At 47.9% G+C, this 20,512-nt stretch overlaps 1 protein-coding gene across 1 annotated transcript in view; it reads left to right on the top strand.

Moving 5' to 3' along the window:
- The first annotated feature begins 6,311 nt into the window (after nucleotides 1-6,311).
- The window catches only part of LOC143277040 (uncharacterized), a 29,694-nt gene continuing 15,493 nt past the window's right edge, over nucleotides 6,312-20,512 (top strand). The window contains exon 1 of the mRNA XM_076581767.1: nucleotides 6,312-7,905. Coding sequence (XP_076437882.1) covers nucleotides 6,536-7,905 — 1,370 coding nt within the window. The 5' untranslated portion in view covers nucleotides 6,312-6,535. The remainder of the gene's footprint in view (nucleotides 7,906-20,512) is intronic.

Here is a 20,512-nt window from a genome sequence, read left to right as displayed (position 1 = left end):
TGACCTGTGCCAGAGATAAGTTTTTTTTGTTTTGTTTTGTTTGTTTTTTTGTTTTTGTTTTTTTAAAAATTCTGTTCAAGTGGTTCGTAGGCACACGTGCGTGTGGAAGTTGTTGACTCTATTGTTCAGGTGTTTTTTTTAAAAGTTTCTAGACCTTGGTTCAACCACTGCGTACAGTACCTCGATCGGTTCGTCATCAGTTCTCCACTGTTGGACGCCGTTCTTTCTCTCTGCCTCTGGGCCTTGCATTTGGAATGAACTTTCTCTTTCCTTTCGTCAGGTCTCCGCTACTCAGCTCTTTCAGGTCTGGCCTTAAATTTAAAACTCACCTCTTCACAAGATAGCTTCCCTCCCTCCCCTGCCTCTTCCTTGTCTCCAGTTTCTTCAGTTTTAGAGTTATGCATGCGTGTGAATGACTGGTGTGAAAGTGCTTGGATTTGTCGCTGCACAAGATTCAGCGCTATATAGATACTATTATTATCATTATTATTATTATTATCTGTTTCGGGGTCTCTCGTTGTCTCGGTTAGGTTGTCTGACGTCTGTATGTCTGTCTGTGTCTGTCTCTCTGTCCTTTCATCACTCTCTTTTTGTGTGTGTGTGTGTGTTGTTGTTTTTTTGTTTTTGTTTTTTTGTTTTTTGTTTCTGTCTCATTCTGTCTCTGTGTATCCCTCTGTCTGTCTCTATGTCTCTGTCTCTGTTTCTCTCTCTGTCCCTCCACCCCCTTTCCTGTCTCCCCTCTCTCTCTCTCTCTCTCCTCTCTCTCTCTCTCTCTCTCTCCTCTCTCCTCCTCTCTCTCTCCTCTCTCTCTCTCTCCTCTCTCTCTCTCTCTGTCCTCTCTCTCTCCTCTCTCTCTCTGTCCTCTCTCTCTCTGTCTCCTCTCTCTGTCCTCTCTCTCTCTCTCTCCTCTCTCTCTCTCTGTCCTCTCTCTCTCTCCTCTCTCTCTCTGTCCTCTCTCTCTCTCCTCTCTCTCTCTCTGGTCCTCTCTCTCTCTCTCCTCTCTCTCTCTCTCTGTCCTCTCTCTCTCTCTCCTCTCTCTCTCTCTGTCCTCTCTCTCTCTCTCTCCTCTCTCTCTCTCTGTCCTCTCTCTCTCTGTCCTCTCTCTCTCTCCTCTCTCTCTCTCTCTGTCCTCTCTCTCCTCTCTCTGTCCTCTCTCTCTCTCTCTCTGTCTCTCTCTCCTCTCTCTCTCTCTGTCCTCTCTCTCTCTCTCTCTCTCTCTCTCCTCTCTCTCTCTGTCCTCTCTCTCTCTCCTCTCTCTGTCCTCTCTCTCTCTCTCTCTCTCCTCTCTCTGTCCTCTCTCTCTCTCTCTCTCTCTCCTCTCTCTCTCTCTGTCCTCTCTCTCTCTCCTCTCTCTCTCTGTTCTCTCTCTCTCTCCTCTCTCTCTCTCTGTCCTCTCTCTCTCTCTCTCCTCTCTCTGTGTCCTCTCTCTCTCTCTCCTCTCTCTCTCTCTGTCCTCTCTCTCTCTCTCTCTCCCACTCGTGTTTCTTGGTTTTACTTTTTTTTCCGGGCCTTCATTTCTTCTTCCATTCCTTTCTTTCTTTCTTTTCTATATTTGTGTGTGTGTGTGTGTGTGTGTGTGTGTGCTTTCTGTCTTTTTTGTGTCTTAAAAAAAAAAAATCTGGTTCTCTCTTCGCTTCATTTTCTTTTTGAGTTTCTTCGTTCCCAAAAAAGTCTTTTTCTCCCTTCTTTCTTATTCCTTCTTCTGTCTTCATGTCACCCTTTCTTTCATGATATTTCTTCTTTTCATTTTCTCTCCCCTCCTCCCCGCCCCCCCCCCCCCCCCCCCCCCCCCCCCCCCCACAACCCACGTTTTTGTTATGGAAGTGGAAACGTGAACTCAAGTGGAGTGATGGCCTAGAGGTAACGCGTCCGCATAGGAAGCGAGAGAATCTGAGCGCGCTGGTTCGAATCACGGCTCAGCCGCCGATATTTTCTCCCCCTCTCACTAGACCTTGAGTGGTGGTCTGGACGCTAGTCATTCGGATGAGACGATAAACCTAGGTCGCGTGTGCAGCATGCACTTAGCGCACGTAAAAGAACCCACGGCAAACAAAAGGATTGTTCCTGGCAAAATTCTGTAGAAAAATCCACTTCGATTGCGAAAACAAATAAAACTGCACGCAGAAAAAATACAAAAAAAAAAGAAAAAAAAAAGGGTGGCGCTGTAGTGTAGTAACGCGCTCTCCCTGTGGAGAGCAGCCTGAATTTCACACGGAGAAATCTGTTGTGATAAAAAGAAATATAAATTCAAATACAGTACAAGTCGTCAGCCAGGTGTGGGAGCGAAGCAGGCTAGATCAGAAAAAGAATCGAAAAATAATCAGAAAATAATCTCAAGGTGTAGTGTAATCAGACCAGCCCTTTAATCAATCAAAGAAAGAAAATTGGACGGTCCCCAGATGACGTATTTGGGTGTGTGTGTGTGTGTTGGGGTGGGGGTGGGGGGGTTGTGTAAGGGTGTGTATGTGTTGTGTATGTGTGTGTTGTGTAAGTGTGTGTTTGTGTGTGTGTTGTGTAAGTGCGTGTGTTGTGTGTGTGTCTGTGTGTCTGTGTGTCTGTGCGTGTGTGTGTGTTGTATAACTGTGTTTGTGTGTGTGCGTGTGTGTGTGTGTATAAGAGAGAGAGAGCGTGTGGGTGTGTATGCGTGCGTGTGTGTGTGTGTGTGTGTGTTCAGGACGTTTGTTGACATGCACGTCTCGACAGCAAGGACCCTTCAGCACATGGTAGATTTTAAAAAAAGAAAGAAGGAAGGAAGGAAGGAAGAAGAGGGAGAGAAAAGCGGCAAAGCCTTCATGGCTTACGTGTGAATCCTGCTGTTCAACAACCACAAAACCCACAGCGCAGATAGAGGAGATGGTGTGTGGGGGGGAGATAAAGGAGGGGTGGGTTTGGGTAGGTTACCAGTAGGTAGGACACATAGCAATAATAATAATAATAATAATATTTATATAGCGCTGAATCTTGTGCAGAGACAAATATTAGCGCTTTCACACCAGTCATTCACACGCATGCATACCTCTAAAACTGAAGACAAGGAAGAGGTAGGGGAGGGAGGTTATTTTGTGAAGAGGTGGGTTTTCAGGTCAGACTTGAAAGAGCTGAGTGCGGAGACCTGACGAAGCGAATACAAATCATATTATTTTTCACTATTAGAAACGAGTGTTTATCAAACCGAAAAGTCGGTTCAGCGCTGAAAACGGAGAGCACTTTAATTAAGCACGCCACATCGATCGGTACTGTCATCGTTGTACGATCGTCATTTCGCTCCGTCAGAGTTTCCCAACTTTACGTGTCTTCATGACGACATTTCCGCTTCGATAAAACGGTAACAAAATCGCCCAATGCATGCTGTTTGTTTTTTTTTTGCTGGACGTAATATACACGATGATCACTTCGGACATCACTCCGGACAAGTCCAGTCCAGTACTTCCGGCTACGTTCTGAGCGGCGGGTCGGTCGGTTTTTTTTCCGGAACTCCGAACAGTGCAGATTGAAGGTCCGACCACCTCTTTTTTTTCTTTTTCTTTTTTTTCGATCAAAGGTGACAGAGAGAGAGAGAGAGGGGGGGGGGGGGACAAACACACGGGTAGAGAGACGGAGACAGAGGGACACAGACAGACAGAGACACGGGGATAGAGACGGAGACAGAGGGAGAGAGACAGACAGACAGACAGAGATAGCGAGAGACTGAGGCAGAGGGACACAGAGATACAGACAGACAGACAGAAAGAGACAGAGACACGGAGAGAGAGAGAGAGACGGAGACAGAGGGACAGACAGACAGACAGAGGCATGGAGAGAGAGAGACGGAGACAGAGGGACACAGACAGACAGAGACATGGAGACAGAGAGAGACGGAGACAGAGGAACAGAGAAGGAGAGACAAACAGACAGAGACAGAGGGACAGAGACAGACAGAGACAGAGAGAGAGAGACGGAGACAGAGGGACAGAGAGATAATGAATGAATGGTTTACTCACTATAGGCCAAGGTCCATAAACGAAGGGGTTTGTAACAACATCATCATACCGTTTCCGATCAAAGGCGACAGAGAGAGAGAGGGAGAGACAGAGAGAGAGAACAGAGAGAGGCAGAGACAGAGACACAGAGAGAATGAATGAATGAATGGTTAACTTATCATAGCTTCCAAGTTTAGAAATTCACAGCTGAAGGAAGAAAAGTGTAGAAAGGATTAACTCATTCGGGACGGCCAGTCAGTTTTCTCACTTTCTTTCCCGCTCAGAAGCATCATCAGCCCTGTGGGTGTGTTAAAGCCTGAACCGGACTATAAATGGCGGGCGATTTGAATCAAGCCAGTTTCTCACCAGAGTCTGACACTGTGACGTCGGTGAAGGTTTATTCAAAATAAAAGCCTAATAAAGCTACGGTTTGGCTTCATTTATGGCAGAGAGCGAGATTTGCCTAGCAGCTTCCAATCTAGACCTGAATTGACTTTGGAAAGTACAAAATGTGTCAGCTACACGTAATACAAAATTTGAATGCAGAGAAAAGGGGCGGAGCTAGAGCCGTTTGTGTTTGCGCTAGACGTGTCTGTCAGATAAAAATAGCACCAGCACGTGGTACTGTCCGGTGAGAATTGGAAAGCATGCAGACAGCCCCTCGACGTTGGCAAACCACATTGTTTGTAAAACATGCAAACGGAGAGAAATATGACGATCTACTAACCTTTCTTGGACTGGAATGATCACATAAACAGCCGGCGAGTGACCTCCACAAAAACTGTGATTGACGCTCGTAACCCCCGGCGCCAGTCTGAAGTGAGAGTGCTGGAGAGGAAGTAGTTTCGGTTTTGGGAGCAGGTGTGGCAGGAGTACACGGATATCTTTCTCCGCTAACAGTGAGTCGGTCTTTGTTTTGCTTTCACCTCCCGCATGTTTACATTTCTACCGGACACGTGCTCGCGCTTTTTATAGATAAACTCCGCCCCTTTCCCTTTTATGGATAGGCTCTAGTGCGCATGCGCAACCGAAACCTTGCTCTCGGGAGTTAAGACTTTAACAGCCCAGTCTGTGGCTTTCTTTTCTAGAAATGACGTAATCTTTGTCTTCCTACATTTCTTCAATGTGGGAACCTTCCGCTTGTAACATGTTAATGATGCCAGCAGCCGTGAAACGCTGTCACCATGGCCTCTGTTGTCGTTCGTACGGAAGGAGTTAATTCAAGAAGTCGCCGCACAATCTGTACCGGCTTTTATAAACGTACAGAGCTAAATCAAATGAAAGAAGTCTTCTCATTTCTCGCTGGCGACTGAAAGTATCAGTATCAGTATCAGTAGCTCAAGGAGGCGTCACTGCGTTCGGTCAAATCCATATACGCTACACATCTGCCAAGCAGATGCCTGACCAGCAGCGTAACCCAACGCGCTTAGTCAGGCCTCGAGAAAAAAAAAAAAAAGAAAAAAAAAAAAGATAAAATAAATAAATAAATAAATGAATAAATAAAATGAAATAAAAAAGTAAATAAATTTAAAAAAAAAAAAAAAAAAGATAAATAAAAAATAATAGATAAATACATAAAATACTACTACTACTACTACTAATATTATTAATATAAAAAAACAAAACAAAACAAACAAACAACTAAATCTTATCGGCGAGATAAATGTCGCTGTATTGTCGTGTAAATGTTAGACAGCAAATGTTTCAAGAAACACTTCACCTTCACCTTCACTAGCTACATGATACAAACTGAGAGAAATGACTGGTGATGACCTGTTGGAGCCCAGGTCGCATCAAAATAAACATTTTAACCCACCACCTTGTAACGCAGAACTAGAAACGTATGTGATTTATATTGCAGGGGTTTACAGCACGTCGTCCCAACAGCACTGAAGAAGTACGACTGACGCCGTGTTGCGGACATCTCGAACAACTACTACTACTACTACTACAACAACTACAACGAAAGCTGGACAGAAGCAACACCCGCAGCAGTAACAACATTTGTGAGAAATTTGTGAGAGACCACACAAAACTACAAAACAACAACACAGCTACGAAAAAAAAAGGACTACGCAACATCAACAAACAAACAAACAACACAAAAAGTACCCTCACCCCACCCCCACGCACACACACACACACACACAAACCCAACGAAAAAAAACTATGCATTTTGTCTTCATACGGCCAAGCAAAATACGGATGCAACGTTGAAAAAAAAAAAATCGATTCTGAACGGTACAGAGCCCAAACCTCGTCTTGAATCAGACATTAGTTTCCTTGCCGTAAAACAGAAAGCTTGAAAATTAATTAAAGGAAAAAAAAAAAAGAAAGAAAGAAAAGAGGAACTCGGTGTATAACCAGAGTGTGAAAAAGAAAAGACAAGGGGCACCAGCTAATCAGGACCCCCCACCCCCACCCCCACCCCCCACCCATCCCCCCAACCCCCATCGCCCCCTACTCCCACCACCCCAACCCCATGTCCCAGCTGTAACAGCACTTTAAAAAAAAACAGGGGCGACCACTCTCAGACCCTCACCACAAGTCACGACCCTCCTGGAACCACGCCCAATATGGACAACCGCCAGGAGGAGGATCCTAGCGCCGCCACCATGGACGACATTCACAACGACAACGCCAACACGCGCAGTGGCGGCCACCAGAACCAACAGGAAGGCACTCCCGGCACAGGCGACCGCGAGGATCGTCATCGTCGTAACTCTCGTGGAAGCCAAGGTCGCGGCAGTCCACGCACGCGCGACCGAGAAGAAGACGACCACCATCATCGTCGTAACTCTCGTGGAAGCCAAGGTCAAGGCAGTCCACACACGCGCGACCGAGAAGAAGACGACCACCATCATCGTCGTAACTCTCGTGGAAGCCAAGGTCACGGCAGTCCACACACGCGCGACCGAGAAGAAGACGACCACCATCATCGTCGTAACTCTCGTGGAAGCCAAGGTCGCGGCAGTCCACGCACGCGCGACCGAGAAGAAGACGACCACCATCATCGTCGTAACTCTCGTGAAAGCCAAGGTCGCGGCAGTCCACACACGCGCGACCGAGAAGAAGACAACCACCAGCATCGTCGTAACTCTCGTGGAAGCCAAGGTCGCGGCAGTCCACACACGCGCGACCGAGAAGAAGACGACCACCATCATCGTCGTAACTCTCGTGGAAGCCAAGGTCGTAGAACTCCAACCACGTTCGACCGAGAAAAAGAAGAAGACGGGCATCATCATCATCGTCGTAACACGCCGCGTGGAAGCCAAGACTGCGACACTCACGACACGAACCACCTTCCAGACATTCACCAGAACAACCACCACCACCACGACTACAACGACGACAACGGCAGAGGAAGATGGATAGACAAAGGCAGCGACCGCCACCACAACCACCACCACCACAACGACGACAATGACGACGACTACGACCGCGGGAGAGGCAGAGGAGGCAGCGACCGCCACCACAACCACCACCACCACAACGACGACGATGACGACGACTACGACCGCGGGAGAGGCCGAGGCAAACGCAGAGGCGGCGACCGGCACTACAACCGCAATAACCACAACTACAACTACTTCCAGCACCGCCGGAACGACGACTACGGCTCACCGAACTATACAGACGACTCCGCCGACGCCGACGACGCATTCCTGGAGCCCCACTACATGCGAGGGGGTGTTCGCGGGCACTACAACCGTTTCTGCGTCAACGGCGACTTCCACCGGCCGGGCAAGCGCGTGCTGTTCAACCCTCGCTACTACAGGGATCTTCCGGTGTTCCTGGACCACCTGACGGAGCAGTTTCAGCCTCGCTTCGGGGCCGTCCGGAAGATCGTCACCCCGGAATATGGGCACCGGGTCCGCAGCCTGAGGGACCTGCAACCGGACCAGTTGTACGTGCTGAGAGGGGTGGACCGGTTTATTCCTTACGGGTGAGTTTGTTTGTTTGTTTGTGTGTGTGTGTGTGTGTGTGTGTTGTTGTTGTTGTTGTCGTTCTTGTGTGTGTGGTGTTGTTGTTGTTGTTGACGTCGTTCTTGTGTGTGGTTGTGTGTGTGTTGTTGTTGTGTGTGTTGTTGTGTGTGTGTGTGTGTGTGTGTGTGTGTGTGTGTGTGTGTGTCTTGTTACGGAAGGGATGGGCGAAAAAGACCGAGATATGTATTTGTGTTTTATTTGGTATGTCTCTTTTTCTATATCCCCCCCCCTCTCTCTCTCTCTCTCTCTCTCTCTCTCTCTCTCTCTCTCTCTCTCTGTCTTTCTATGTGTTCATTTCCGTCTCCTTCACCCCTCCCTCTCCCTCCCTCTCTCTCTCTCACTTTTAATACCCCCTCACACCCTCCCTCCCCTCTCTCTTTCTCCTCTTTCCTATTTTTCCCCACTGTCTCTTTCCCTGTTCACTCTGTGAATGTTGGGTCTCTCGTTGCCATCTTTCTGGTTCTTCCTCTCTGCACAATGATCACAGTTTGTCTTTGTCCACATATTTCTTCACCACCCTCTCTTTCTTTCCTCTCCCTCTCTCTCTCTCTCTTAATACCCCCTCACACACACCCCCTCTCTCTCTCTCTTTCCTCTCCCTCTCTCTCTCTTAATACCCCCTCACACACACCCCTCTCTCCCTCTCTTTCCTCTCCCTCCCTCTCTCTCTCTTAATACCCCCCTCACACCCTGCCCCCCCTCTCTCTCTCTCTTTCCTCTCCCTCTCTCTCTCTTAATACTCCCTCACACCCTCCCCCCTCTCTCTCTGTTCATTTCTGTCTCCTTCACCCCTCTCTCTCTCTTTCCCTCTCCCTCTCTCTCTCTCTTAATACCCCCTCACACTCTCCCCCCCTCTCTCTCTCTCCTTCACCCCTCTCTCTCTCTTTCCCTCTCCCTCTTCCTCTCTCACTCTTAATACCCCCTCCCCCCTCTCTCTATCTCTCTCTCTGTTCATTTCTGTCTCCTTCACCCCTCTCTTTCCCTCTCTCTCTCTCTCTCTCTCTCTCTCTCTCTCTCTCTCTCTCTCTCAACACCCCTTCACACCCTCCCTCCCCTCTCTCTTTCTCCTCTCTTTCCAGTTCTTCCCCACTGTCTCTTTCCCTGTTCACTCTGTGAATGTTGGGTCTCTCGTTGCCATCTTTCTGGTTCTTCCTCTCTGCACAATGATCACAGTTTTGTCTTTGTCCACATATTTCTTCACCACCCTCTTTCTCTTTCCTCTCCCCCTCTCTCTCTCTCTCTCTCTCTTAATACCCCCCTCACACTCCCCCCCCCTCTCTCTCCTTCACTCCTCTCTCTCTCTTTCCCTCTCCCTCTCTCTCTTAATACCCCCTCACACTCTCCCCCCCCCCCTCTCTCTCTCTCCTTCACCACCCTCTCTCTCTTTCCTCCCCCCCTCTCTCTCTCTCTTAATACCCCCATCACACCCTCCCCCCATCTCTCTGTTCATTTCTGTCTCCTTCACTCCTCTCTCCCTTTCCCTCTCTCTCTCTTAATACCCCCCTCACACCCTCACACCCTCTCTCTCTCTCCTCTCCCTCTCTTAATACTCCCTCACACACACACCCCTCTCTCTCCCTCTCTTTCCTCTCCCTCCCTCTCTCTCTCTTAATACCCCCTCACACCCTCCTCCCTCTCTCTCTTTCCTCTCCCTCTCTCTCTCTCTTAATACCCCCTCACACCCACACCCACCCCTCTCTCTCCCTCTCTTTCCTCTCCCTCCCTCTCTCTCTCTAATACCCCCTCACACCCTCCCCCCCTCTCTCTCTCTCTTTCCTCCCTCTCTCTTAATACTCCCTCACACCCTCCCCCCCCTTCTCTCTCTGTTCATTTCTGTCTCCTTCACCCCTCTCTCTCTCTTTCCCTCTCCCTCTCTCTCTTAATACCTCCTCACACTCTCCCCCCCCTCTCTCTCTGTTCATTTCCCTCTCCTTCACCCCTCTCTCTCTTTCCCTCTCCCTCTCTCACTCTTAATACCCCCTCCCCCTCTCTCTCTATCTCTCTCTCTGTTCATTTCTGTCTCCTTCACCCCTCTCTCTCTCTTTCCCTCTCTCTCTTTTAATACCCCCTCACACCCTCCCTCCCCTCTCTCTTTCCAGTTCGTCCCCACTGTCTCTTTCCCTTTTCACTCAAGGTCTGACTAAGCGCGTTGGGTTACTACGCTGCTGGTCAGGCATCTGCTTGGCAGATGTGGTGTTGCGTATATGGATTTATCCGAACGCAGTGACGCCTCCTTGAGCAACTGAAACTGAGACTCTGTGAATGTTGGGTCTCTGGTTGCCATCGCTCTGGTTCTTCTCCTTTGCCCAATGATCACAGTTTGGCTTTGTCCACATTTAATCTTCCCCTCCACTACTCCTGTGTGACTGGCGGAGTGAACAGAAAGTCCACACGGTCCCTGGTTTTGAACACCGCTCTGATTGATGATTCCTGTCTTGACTCTCTCTCTCTCTCTCTTTCCCTCTCCCCCTCTCTCTCTGTTCATTTCTGTCTTCTTCACCACCCCTCTCTCTCTTTCCCTCTCCCCCTCTCTCTCTGAATACCGCCTCACACCCTCCCCTCTCTCTCTGTGTGTTCATTTCTGTCTCTTTCCCCCTCTCTCTCTCTCTCTTAATACCCCCTCACACCCTCTCCCCCCCCTCTCTCTCTCTCTCTCTCTCTCTCTCTCTGTTCATTTCTGTCTCTTTCCCCCTCTCTCTCTATCTCTTAATACCCCCTCACACCCTCTCCCCCCCCCCTCTCTCTCTCTCTCTCTCTCTCTCTCTCTGTTCATTTCTGTCTCTTTCACCACCTCTCTCTCTTTCCCTCTCTCTCTCTGTGACTGGCGGAGTGAACAGAAAGTCCACACGTGCCTGGTTTTGAACACCGCTCTGATTGATGATTCCTGTCTTTGAGCGGAAAAGCTGTGTATGTTGCCCGCTCTGTGTGTGTGTGTGTGTGTGTGTGTGTGTGTGATAGATAGAGAGAGAGAGAGTTTGTGTAAGTATGTATAGGTATTTGGGGTAGGGGTTGGGTGGAAAGTTTGGGAGGTGTGTGTGTGTGTGTGGAGGGGTGGGTGGGGGTGGGGGGAGGGGGTTCCGGAAATATATATATATATATATTTGTTCCATATAATTATGTTTTGTCACCATCAGTGTTTTATTGTTTTTTGTTGTTACTATGGTCCTGTTTACGTAGTTTCTGCAATGTATGTTTTGTTTTGTTTTTGTTTCGTCAGGGCGGGTTGTAAGGATACGTTTGTGTTGACATTCCCTAAGAAAATAAATAAAATATATATAAAAATGTGTGAAGGAAAAAAGCAACCCAACAACAAATAGATACATAAATGAATGAATGAATGAATGAATAAGCACACACACACACACACACACACACACACACATACACACACACACACACACACACATATATATATATATATATATATATATATGTGTGTGTGTGTGTAGAGAGAGAGAGAGGGAGAGAGAGAGAGACGAATGAATAAATAAATAAATAAATTCAAAATCTGTCCTTCGTCCAGGCACGAAGAACACACTCGCAGATCCCTCTTCGTTCACTAACCCACACTCCCCCCCCCCCCCCCCCCCCCCCCCCCCCCTCACACACACACACCTCCCACCCCCCTCCTTCTCCTCATTCCCCTACCCCCCCATATAGCAGCCTTCAGCTTGCGAAGTCGTTTGTAGCTTTCTTGCCGCTTCGTTCAGCCATGACGATGGGTCTTGCGTCATTTCTAGGTTTACGTCATGACGTCTTTTATGTCATAGACTGTTCACTGCTATGCGACACCACATCAGCTAGGCAGATGCCTGACCAGCAGCATAACTCAAAGCGCTTAGTCAGGCCTTGAGTGCATGCATAAATGCTTGTGCAATAATCAAGAGTGAGTTTCTTCTACGGAAATTTGCCACAGGGCAACACTTTTGTTGTCCTTTTTTCATAGTCAGGCCCTGAGTGCATGCATATAAGTGGAGTGATGGCCTAGAGGTAACGCGTCCGCCAAGGAAGCGAGAGATTCATGGTTCGAATCACGGCTCAGCCGCCGATATTTTTCTCCCCCTCCACTGGACCTTGAATGGTGGTCTGGACGCTAGTCAATCGGATGAGACGATAAACCGAGGTCCCGTGTACAGCATGCACTAAGCGCACGTAAACGAACCCACGGCAACATAAGGGTTGTTCCTGGAAAAATTCTGTAGAAAAATCCACTTCGATAGGAAAAACAAATAAAACTGCATGCAGGAAAAAAAATACCCAAAAAATGGGTGGCGCTGTAGTGTAGCGACGCGTTCTCCCTGGGGAGAGCAGCCCGACTTTCACACATAGAAATCTGTTGTGACAAAAAGAGAAATACAGTACAAATATCATTGTGTCCCAATCAAGAGTGAATGTCTTGCCAGAGGACAACACCTTAGTTGCCCTTTTTTCATAGTTAGGAATTGGGTGCATGCATATAAACAGAACAGAATAGAATATGTCTTTATTACCAAGTGTACCGGGGTCACAAGTAATATTGGGGGGCGGGGGGTAGGGTGATAGTACATAACAAGGTAGGAACATAAATCGAAAATCATACACAACACAGATACAGTAGAAATTAGGATACATACAAGTGCATATCAATCTAAAAACTTGTGCATACTCACACATATATGCACTGCACACACACACACGCACGCACACACACACACACACTCTCTCTCACACACACACACACACACACACACACACACACACACACACACACGCACGCACGCAGGCACACGCGCACTCTCTCTCTCTCTCTCTCTCTCACACACACACACACACACACACACGTTTGAACAGTAGCCGCATATTACATGTGCATGGGGCTGATGACTAGATCTTCAGGTAGACGGTTACAGAATTGTGTATTAATTATTGTGTACCAATCAGAGTGAACTTCTTGCCAGAGAACAATACTGTTGTTACCCTGTTTTCCAGAACACCACATGCGTGCTGCACACAGGACCTCGGTTTGTCGTCTCTTCCGAATGAGACAAGAGTTCCAGTCAAACTTAGGACAAAGGGCGAGAGCGGGAATCGAACCCAGACCCTAAAAAAAACGTTGTATAGTTTCAGTTTCAGTTTCAGTTTCTCAAGGAGGCGTCACTGCGTTCGGACAAATCCATATACGCTACACCGCATCTGCCAAGCAGATTCCTGACCAGCAGCGTAACCCAACGCGCTTAGTCAGGCCTTGAGAAAAAATAAATAAATAAGGTGAATAAATAATAGATAAGCTTACATAAATAAATAAATAAATAATAATTATGATATAAAAAAGGTAGTAGTAATGATAATAATAAAAAAATAATAATGATAATAATAAATAAATAAATAAATAAGACAACAATGATGATAAATAAGCAAATAAATGTAAAACATGAAGACACACATTCACACATACACCCACACATACATAACAGATATGCACCAAACATGCAGTTTCACAGATATGAAAGTACATTGTATATTGGCAGACAAGCGTCTTTAACCATTCAGCCACATTCACCCTGTCTTCTTTCATATTCCTTCCCCAACCCGTAGTCTCATCCACTGTCTAAAAATAGATGGATAGTACATTGGCCAGGAAAGCTGAAGCCAACTGGACGCCATACTGACACTCGTATCCGGCTGTCAGTCCGTTGAGAAGTCGTCTGCTAACTGGTGGCAGTTTCCGAACCGTAACCGTGTATTTTCGATGAAATCGTGTTATGCTTGCCCCCACGACATGCCAAAATGTTGAATTGTGTCTTGATTGATATCTGCCAGTGGTTCATTTACCAATGTTATTACAGGAAAACAGTGCAATGACACGTAACGCAAACTTGATGTGGAGACACACACAGGAACGTCAGCTTAACTGACGGGCGCAATAGCCGAGTGGTTAAAACGTTGGACTGTCAATCTGAGGGTCCCGGGTTCGAATCACGGTGATGGCGCCTGGTGGGTAAAGGGTGGAGATTTTTACGATCTCCTAGGTCAACATATGTGCAGACCTGCTAGTGCCTGAACCCCCTTCGTGTGTATATGCAAGCAGAAGATCAAATACGCACATTAAAGATCCTGTAATCCATGTCAGCATTCGGTGGGTTATGGAAACAAGAACATTCCCAGCATGCACACCCCCGAAAACGGAGTATGGCTGCCTACATGGCGGGGTAAAAACGGTCATACACGTAAAAGCCCACTCGTGTGCAAACGAGTGAACGCAGAAGAAGAAGAAGAAGAAGTCAGCTTAACTAACGCCGCGAGCAAGTGAAAGCTTGTCCGTGGAGCAGTCATCATCGCCAAGCTGAGCGCTCGGCTACATATATGAAGTTACCACTTCGCACTATTCTTACTATTTGTATTTGTATTTCTCTTTTTATCACAACAGATTTCTATGTGTGAAAGTCGGGCTGCTCTCCCCAGGGAGAACGCGTCACTACACTACAGCACCACCCATTTTTTTGGTATTTTTTCCTGCGTGCAGTTTGATTTGCTTTTCCTATCGAAGTGTATTTTTTCTACAGAATTTTTCCAGGAACAACCCTTTTGTTGCCGTGGGTTCTTTTACGTGCGCTAAGTGCATGCTGCACACGGGACCTCGGTTTATCGTCTCATCCGAATGACTAGCGTCCAGACTGCCACTCAAGGTCTAGTGGAGGGGGAGAAAATATCGGCGGCTGAACCGTGATTCGAACCAGCGCGCTCAGATTCTCTCGCTTCCTTGGCGGACGGGTTACCTCTGGGCCATCACTCCACACTAACACGGAGAAGCAAAATGGCTGATTGAACACTTCCGCTGGCTTCAGTTAGCAAAAGGGCTCAAAGAAGGCGTGCGCTGTCCGCCTATGTTTAGAGCAGTGAATCTCACCCGACCACCCCCATCCCCCCTTCCCACCCACCCACACCCACCGCCACATACATCCCGTAAACAAGCTTTGCGTCATTAGATACAAGAGAAAAGCGTGTTACTGCTAGCAAGAGGTTCGCAAAAGAGTCACACAACCGTGAGATGACAGTCTGCGCTCGCCATCTGCAGCACCATGGTGACAGACAGACAGAGGGGTGCGGGGGGGAGGGGGGCGTTACAATTGGAATGACAGTTGCAACGAATGAAATACATTTGTTTTTATTCCATGGTCACACATACACACACACACACACACACACACACACACACACACACACACCACACACACACACACACACACACACACACACACACACACACACACACACACACACGCAATAACCACGCGCGCACACAAGACCCATATACAGGATCAGAGAAAGAGAGAGAGACGGTTGGGGGGGGGGGGGATATGGGGGCGGGGGGGGGGGGGGAAGAAGAGCTGAGAGTCAAAGAGAGAGACACTGAACACTGAAATGTTTAATGTCATTAGCTGTAAAGCTCTAGTGGCATTAGTAGGTACGAATCAGAACAAAATGGTGCAAAACAGATACATTTAATGGAACAGAAAGGGGAAAAAAAACAGAATTGAAACAACATAAACTGACAAGAGATTTGCGACACTCTGACACTTTGTCATTAGCTCAATGTAACACGGGGGTAATGTGCCTTTTTTTCCAGTCGTTCGTCTCCAAGGTTTGGACAGTACACAGAAAACGAAGTACATATAAATCATATGATAATGTACCATCGACACACATCATATCAATACAAACACATACTAAAGAACTTGATGGCTGTGTGATTGGTTGTGAGAGAGTATGCGTGCGCGTGTATTTTGTGTGTGTGTTTGAGAGTAAACTTGTGTTTATGTAAAGGGGTGTTTAGTGGAGAGGTGTGTGTGTACTATGTGCGAGTGTATTTGGCGTGTGTGAGTGTGTGTGCATGTTTGTGAGTGTGTGTGTGTGTGTGTGTGTGTGTGTGTGTGTGTGTTATCTTATATGCGAGGGCACAGCCCTTCAACGACGCTACGTACGCTGGATCGTAAAATTGACCACACAACTTCTCACCCAGTGGGTTGAGGATCTGGAGCAGATCGTAAAAGTAAAGAGTGGATGGGTTGTAAACTGGTCAGGTTTGGCTACTGTCACTGTGTGTGTGGGTGAGTGAGTGTGTGTGTGTGTGTGTGTGTGTGTGTGTGTGTGTGTGTGTGTGATCTGCCACCGCGAACGGAAGCGTTTGACTGATAATGTGTTAGGAATCAGCTGGATGAAGAGAGCTGTTGTTGATTATATGTACAAGTGGTGTGTGTGTGTGTGTGTGTGTGTGTGTGTGTGTGTGTGTGTGTGTGTGTGTGTGTGTGTGTATGTGTGTGTGTGTGTGTGTGAGTGAGTGTGTGTGTGTGTGTGTGTGTGAGTGAGTGAGTGAGTGTGTGTGTGTCTGTGTGTGTGTGTGAGTGAGTGTGTGTGTGTGTGTGTGTGTGTGTGTGTGTGTGTGTGTGTGCGTGTGTATGTGATATCTTATCTGCGAGGGCACAGCCCATCAACAACTCCATGCTGGGTTGTAAAAAGTTACGTCACAACTCACTCACTTCCCACAGCAGCACCAATGCAGAGGGGCGACAATAATGTATCTGTGTTTGTGTGTGATTTTCGATTGATGTTCCTACCTTGTTATGTACTATCCCCCCCCTCCACCCCGACCCCCTCCACCCCACCCACCCCCCTTAGAAGGGGGGTACACATGGAATTGACATAAAGTCGCATATCAATACAAAGAAAAATTACTTTACATAAGCACTGCGTTGTTTAAATGCTCTATGTAAATATAAAAGCAAAATGCTGTACACTAGTTTCATCGTAGACGACAAATAACAATATAAGTTATGCACTATCCCCCCCCACCCCCCCAATATTCCTTGTGACTCCAGTACACTTGGTAATAAAGACATATTCTATTCTATTCTATTCTAATCATATGCAGTGAGGGCTGCACGTGCTGTCGCCGGCGACAATCCGTGCAGGGGCGAAAATACATGCCACAACACCACACTGATCACTCTCACTCTCTCTCTCTCTCTGTCTGTCTCTGTCTCTCTCTCCGCTCCGCTCCGCTCCGACGTGGCGGTGGTTTAGGAATCGGTTAGGGCGTTGGAATTCGGTGGGGTTTTTTTTTTGTTTGTTTTTTTTGTTTTGTTTGTTTTTCCACCGGAGATCAGGGTTCGAGCCCCCCCCCCCCCCCCCCCCCCACACACACACACACACACTCCCACCCCCACCCCACCCCCTCCCTTCCCCCTGTGCTCATATCCCCTCTCCCCCTACCTGTGTTGCGCAGGCTTTGTTCTGGAAGCTCCTACCTTGACTTTACCCGTAAGTTCTTCTCTCTCTCTCTCTCCACCTGTTGTGTGTGCGTGCGTCGTGTCTGCGTGTGTGTGTGTGTGTTAGTTACCCTTCCCCCTCCCACTCCCCCCCCGTGTTGTTTCCCTGGGAAAGGCACTGTGTGTATGAGAGTGGTTCACTGTACAGCAAGCGTCACTTTGTACTGAATGGCTTGCCCATGCATGACTATCAGGGACAAACCCGGTTTGGTGCAGTGAGGGCTGCACGTACTGTCGCCGGCGACAATCCTTGCAGGGGCGAAAATACATGCCACAACACCCCACTGATCACTCTCACTCTCTCTCTCTCTCTCTGTCTGTCTCTGTCTCTCTCTCCGCTCCGCTCTGCTCTGGTGGTGGTATCTTTCAACAAGAAGCGGCGTTGTCCATGCTTGATTAATTAACGCACAAGCAATCAATGTCCCCCTCCCTGTCTGTTCACATCTCTCCTTTCTTCGGCACACCGTCTGTCGTCGAAGTGGAGCTCTTTTTTTTTTTCTTTTTTTTTGTATGCCCCCTTTCATCACTGTACTTTTACACTGAACCGTTCAGTGTTTGTTTGTTTGTTTGTTCACCTTGTTTCCTGGTACTGGTATCCTTGGTTACCACCAACAATTCAACTCGATACAGGGGGGATGGGCCGTGGCCTGTCGGCGGTTTAGGAATCGGTTAGGGCGTTGGAATTCGGTGGGGGGTTTTTGTGTGTGTGTTTTTTTTTTTTGGGGGGGGGGTTTCCACCAGAGATCAGGGTTCGAGCTCCCCCACCTCCCACCCCCTCCCTCCCCCCTGCTCATATCCCCCCCTGCCCCCCCCCCCCCCCCCACCTGTGTTGCGCAGGCTTTGTTCTGGAAGCTCCTACCTTGACTTTACCCGTAATTTCCTCTCTCTCTCTCCACCTGTTGTGTGTGCGTGCGTGCATGTGTGTGTGTGTGTTAGTTTCCCTCCCCCCTCCCACTCCCCCCCCCCACTCCCCCCCCCGTGTTGTTTCCCAGGGAAAGGCACTGTGTGTATGAGAGTTGTTCACTGTACAGCAAGCGTCACTTTGTACTGAATGGCTTGCCCATGCATGACTATCAGGGACAAACCCGGTTTGGTGAGACTGTACACGCTTTGTTCTGAGGCCTCTCATTCCTGGACTTTTGGCCTGACTTTCATCTCTCTACCTCTGTGTGTGTGTGTGTGTGTGTGTGTGTGTGTGTGTGTGTGTGTGAGTGTGTGTGTGTGTGTGAGTGTGTGTGTGTGTGTGAGTGAGTGTGGGTGTGAGTGAGTGTGTGTGTGTGTGTTTGTGTGTGAGTGAGTGTGTGTGTGTGTGGGGGGGTGTGAGTGAGTGTGTGTGAGTGTGTGTGTGTGTGTGTGAGAGTGAGAGTGTGTGTGTGTGTGTGTGTGTGTGTGTGTGTGTGAGTGAGTGTGTGTGTGTGAGTGTGTGTGTGTGTGTGAGAGAGAGAGAGTGTGTGTGTGTGTGTGAGAGAGAGAGAGAGAGAGAGAGAGAGATTCAAGATGATTTATTCATATAGGCCAAGGGGTATATGAACAGACTACAATGAAAAACAGAGAAAAACAAAAACAAAAACATTTCACATTATACAACATACATAGAAAACTCGATATAACAGAAGTTCAAATGAAAACTAACCTAGCAACGAAACAGTGTTTTCATGACGTAATAGTTTCTCGGACTTTGAAAGCTTACAAAGCAAGGTTTCTAACAATTTCACAGGATGCTGAGGACATTAACAAGTTCAATTTAAACATATTTGGTTGTCTATAATATTTAGGCTTAATAAATGATTCTCGAATATTCCTCAAAGCTGGACAACAAAGGACAAAGTGCGTTTCATCTTCTGTCGAATCTTTGCATAATGGACAAATCAGATCAGTGTGTGAGAGAGAGAAACAGAGAGAGAGAGTGTTTGTGTGTGTGTGCGTGCGTGTTAGTGTTTTTGTGTGTGTGTGTGTGTGAGTGAGTGTGTGCGTGCGTGTTAGTGTGTCCGTGCGTGTGTGTGTGTGTGTGAGAGAGAGAGTGAGTGTGTGTGTGTGAGTGTGTGCGTGCGTGTTAGTGTTTCTGTGTGTGTGTGTGTGTGTATGGATGTGTGAGTGAGTGTGTGTGTGCGTGTTAGTGTGTTTGTGTGTGTGTGTGTGTTCGTGTTAGTGTGTTTGTGTGCGCGCGTGTGTGTGTGTGTTCGTGTGTGTGTGTATGTGTTTGTGCGTGTGTATATATATATATATGGGTGTGTTTGTTTGTGTGTGTATGTGTGTTCGTATGTATGTGTGTATGTGTGTGTTTGTGTGTGTGTGTGTGTGTGAGTGTGCGCGCGCGCGCGCATGTGCGCATGAGCGTGCAAACTGTGCGTAGAAAACGAGGAACAAGTGGAGGGATGGGAAGCCAGTTGAATTCGTGAACATCAGTAGTCAAACTCACAGATTCAGGGCATGGACAGACAGAACTGAGACATTAGTGTCCATGTTCAGGGTGGACAGTCAGCGGACGACCGGCTGAACTCGGACACTGGTCATTCATTCATTCATTCTCTCGCTGTCCTCTGAACTGAGGGTGTCTCCGTGTTGTTCCTATGTACAGAACGGGCGTTACACGCGCGCGTGCACACACACACTAACTTGCTAACTAACACACACACACACACGCACACGCATACACTAACACACACACACACACTAACTTGCTAACACACACACACACACACACACACACACACACACACTAACATACTTACACACACACACACACACACACACACACACACACACACACACGCATACACTAACACACTAACACACACAGACACACACTAACACGCACACACACCCTAACATACTAACACACACACACACACACACACACACACACACACACACACTAACATATTAACACACACACTAACACACGCACAGACACACACACACAAACACACACTAACACCAACACACACACACATACACACACACACACACACACACACACACACACACACTAACATACTAACAAACACACACACACCCACACACACACACACACACTGACACACACACACACAGGTGGGAATGGGTGGGGTACCTGACTTCGGTTGGTGGTGGGGGAGTGGGGGACGGAGGGGGGAAGGGAGGGATGTTAATAAAACGGCGGAAGGAAATGATTGGGCCCCGACCTTCCTTTTCCCCCGAGCCCTCGACAATGTGGGTATGATGAATTCACTGCGCATACGACGGCTGTGAAAGTGTGTGTGTGAGGGGGTGTGGGGGAGGA

Source organism: Babylonia areolata, chromosome 33 (assembly GCF_041734735.1).
Source record: "Babylonia areolata isolate BAREFJ2019XMU chromosome 33, ASM4173473v1, whole genome shotgun sequence".
Classification (NCBI taxonomy): domain Eukaryota; kingdom Metazoa; phylum Mollusca; class Gastropoda; order Neogastropoda; family Buccinidae; genus Babylonia; species Babylonia areolata.
Note: the sequence above shows the minus strand (reverse complement) of the source record. Positions and strands in the feature narration are given on the sequence as shown.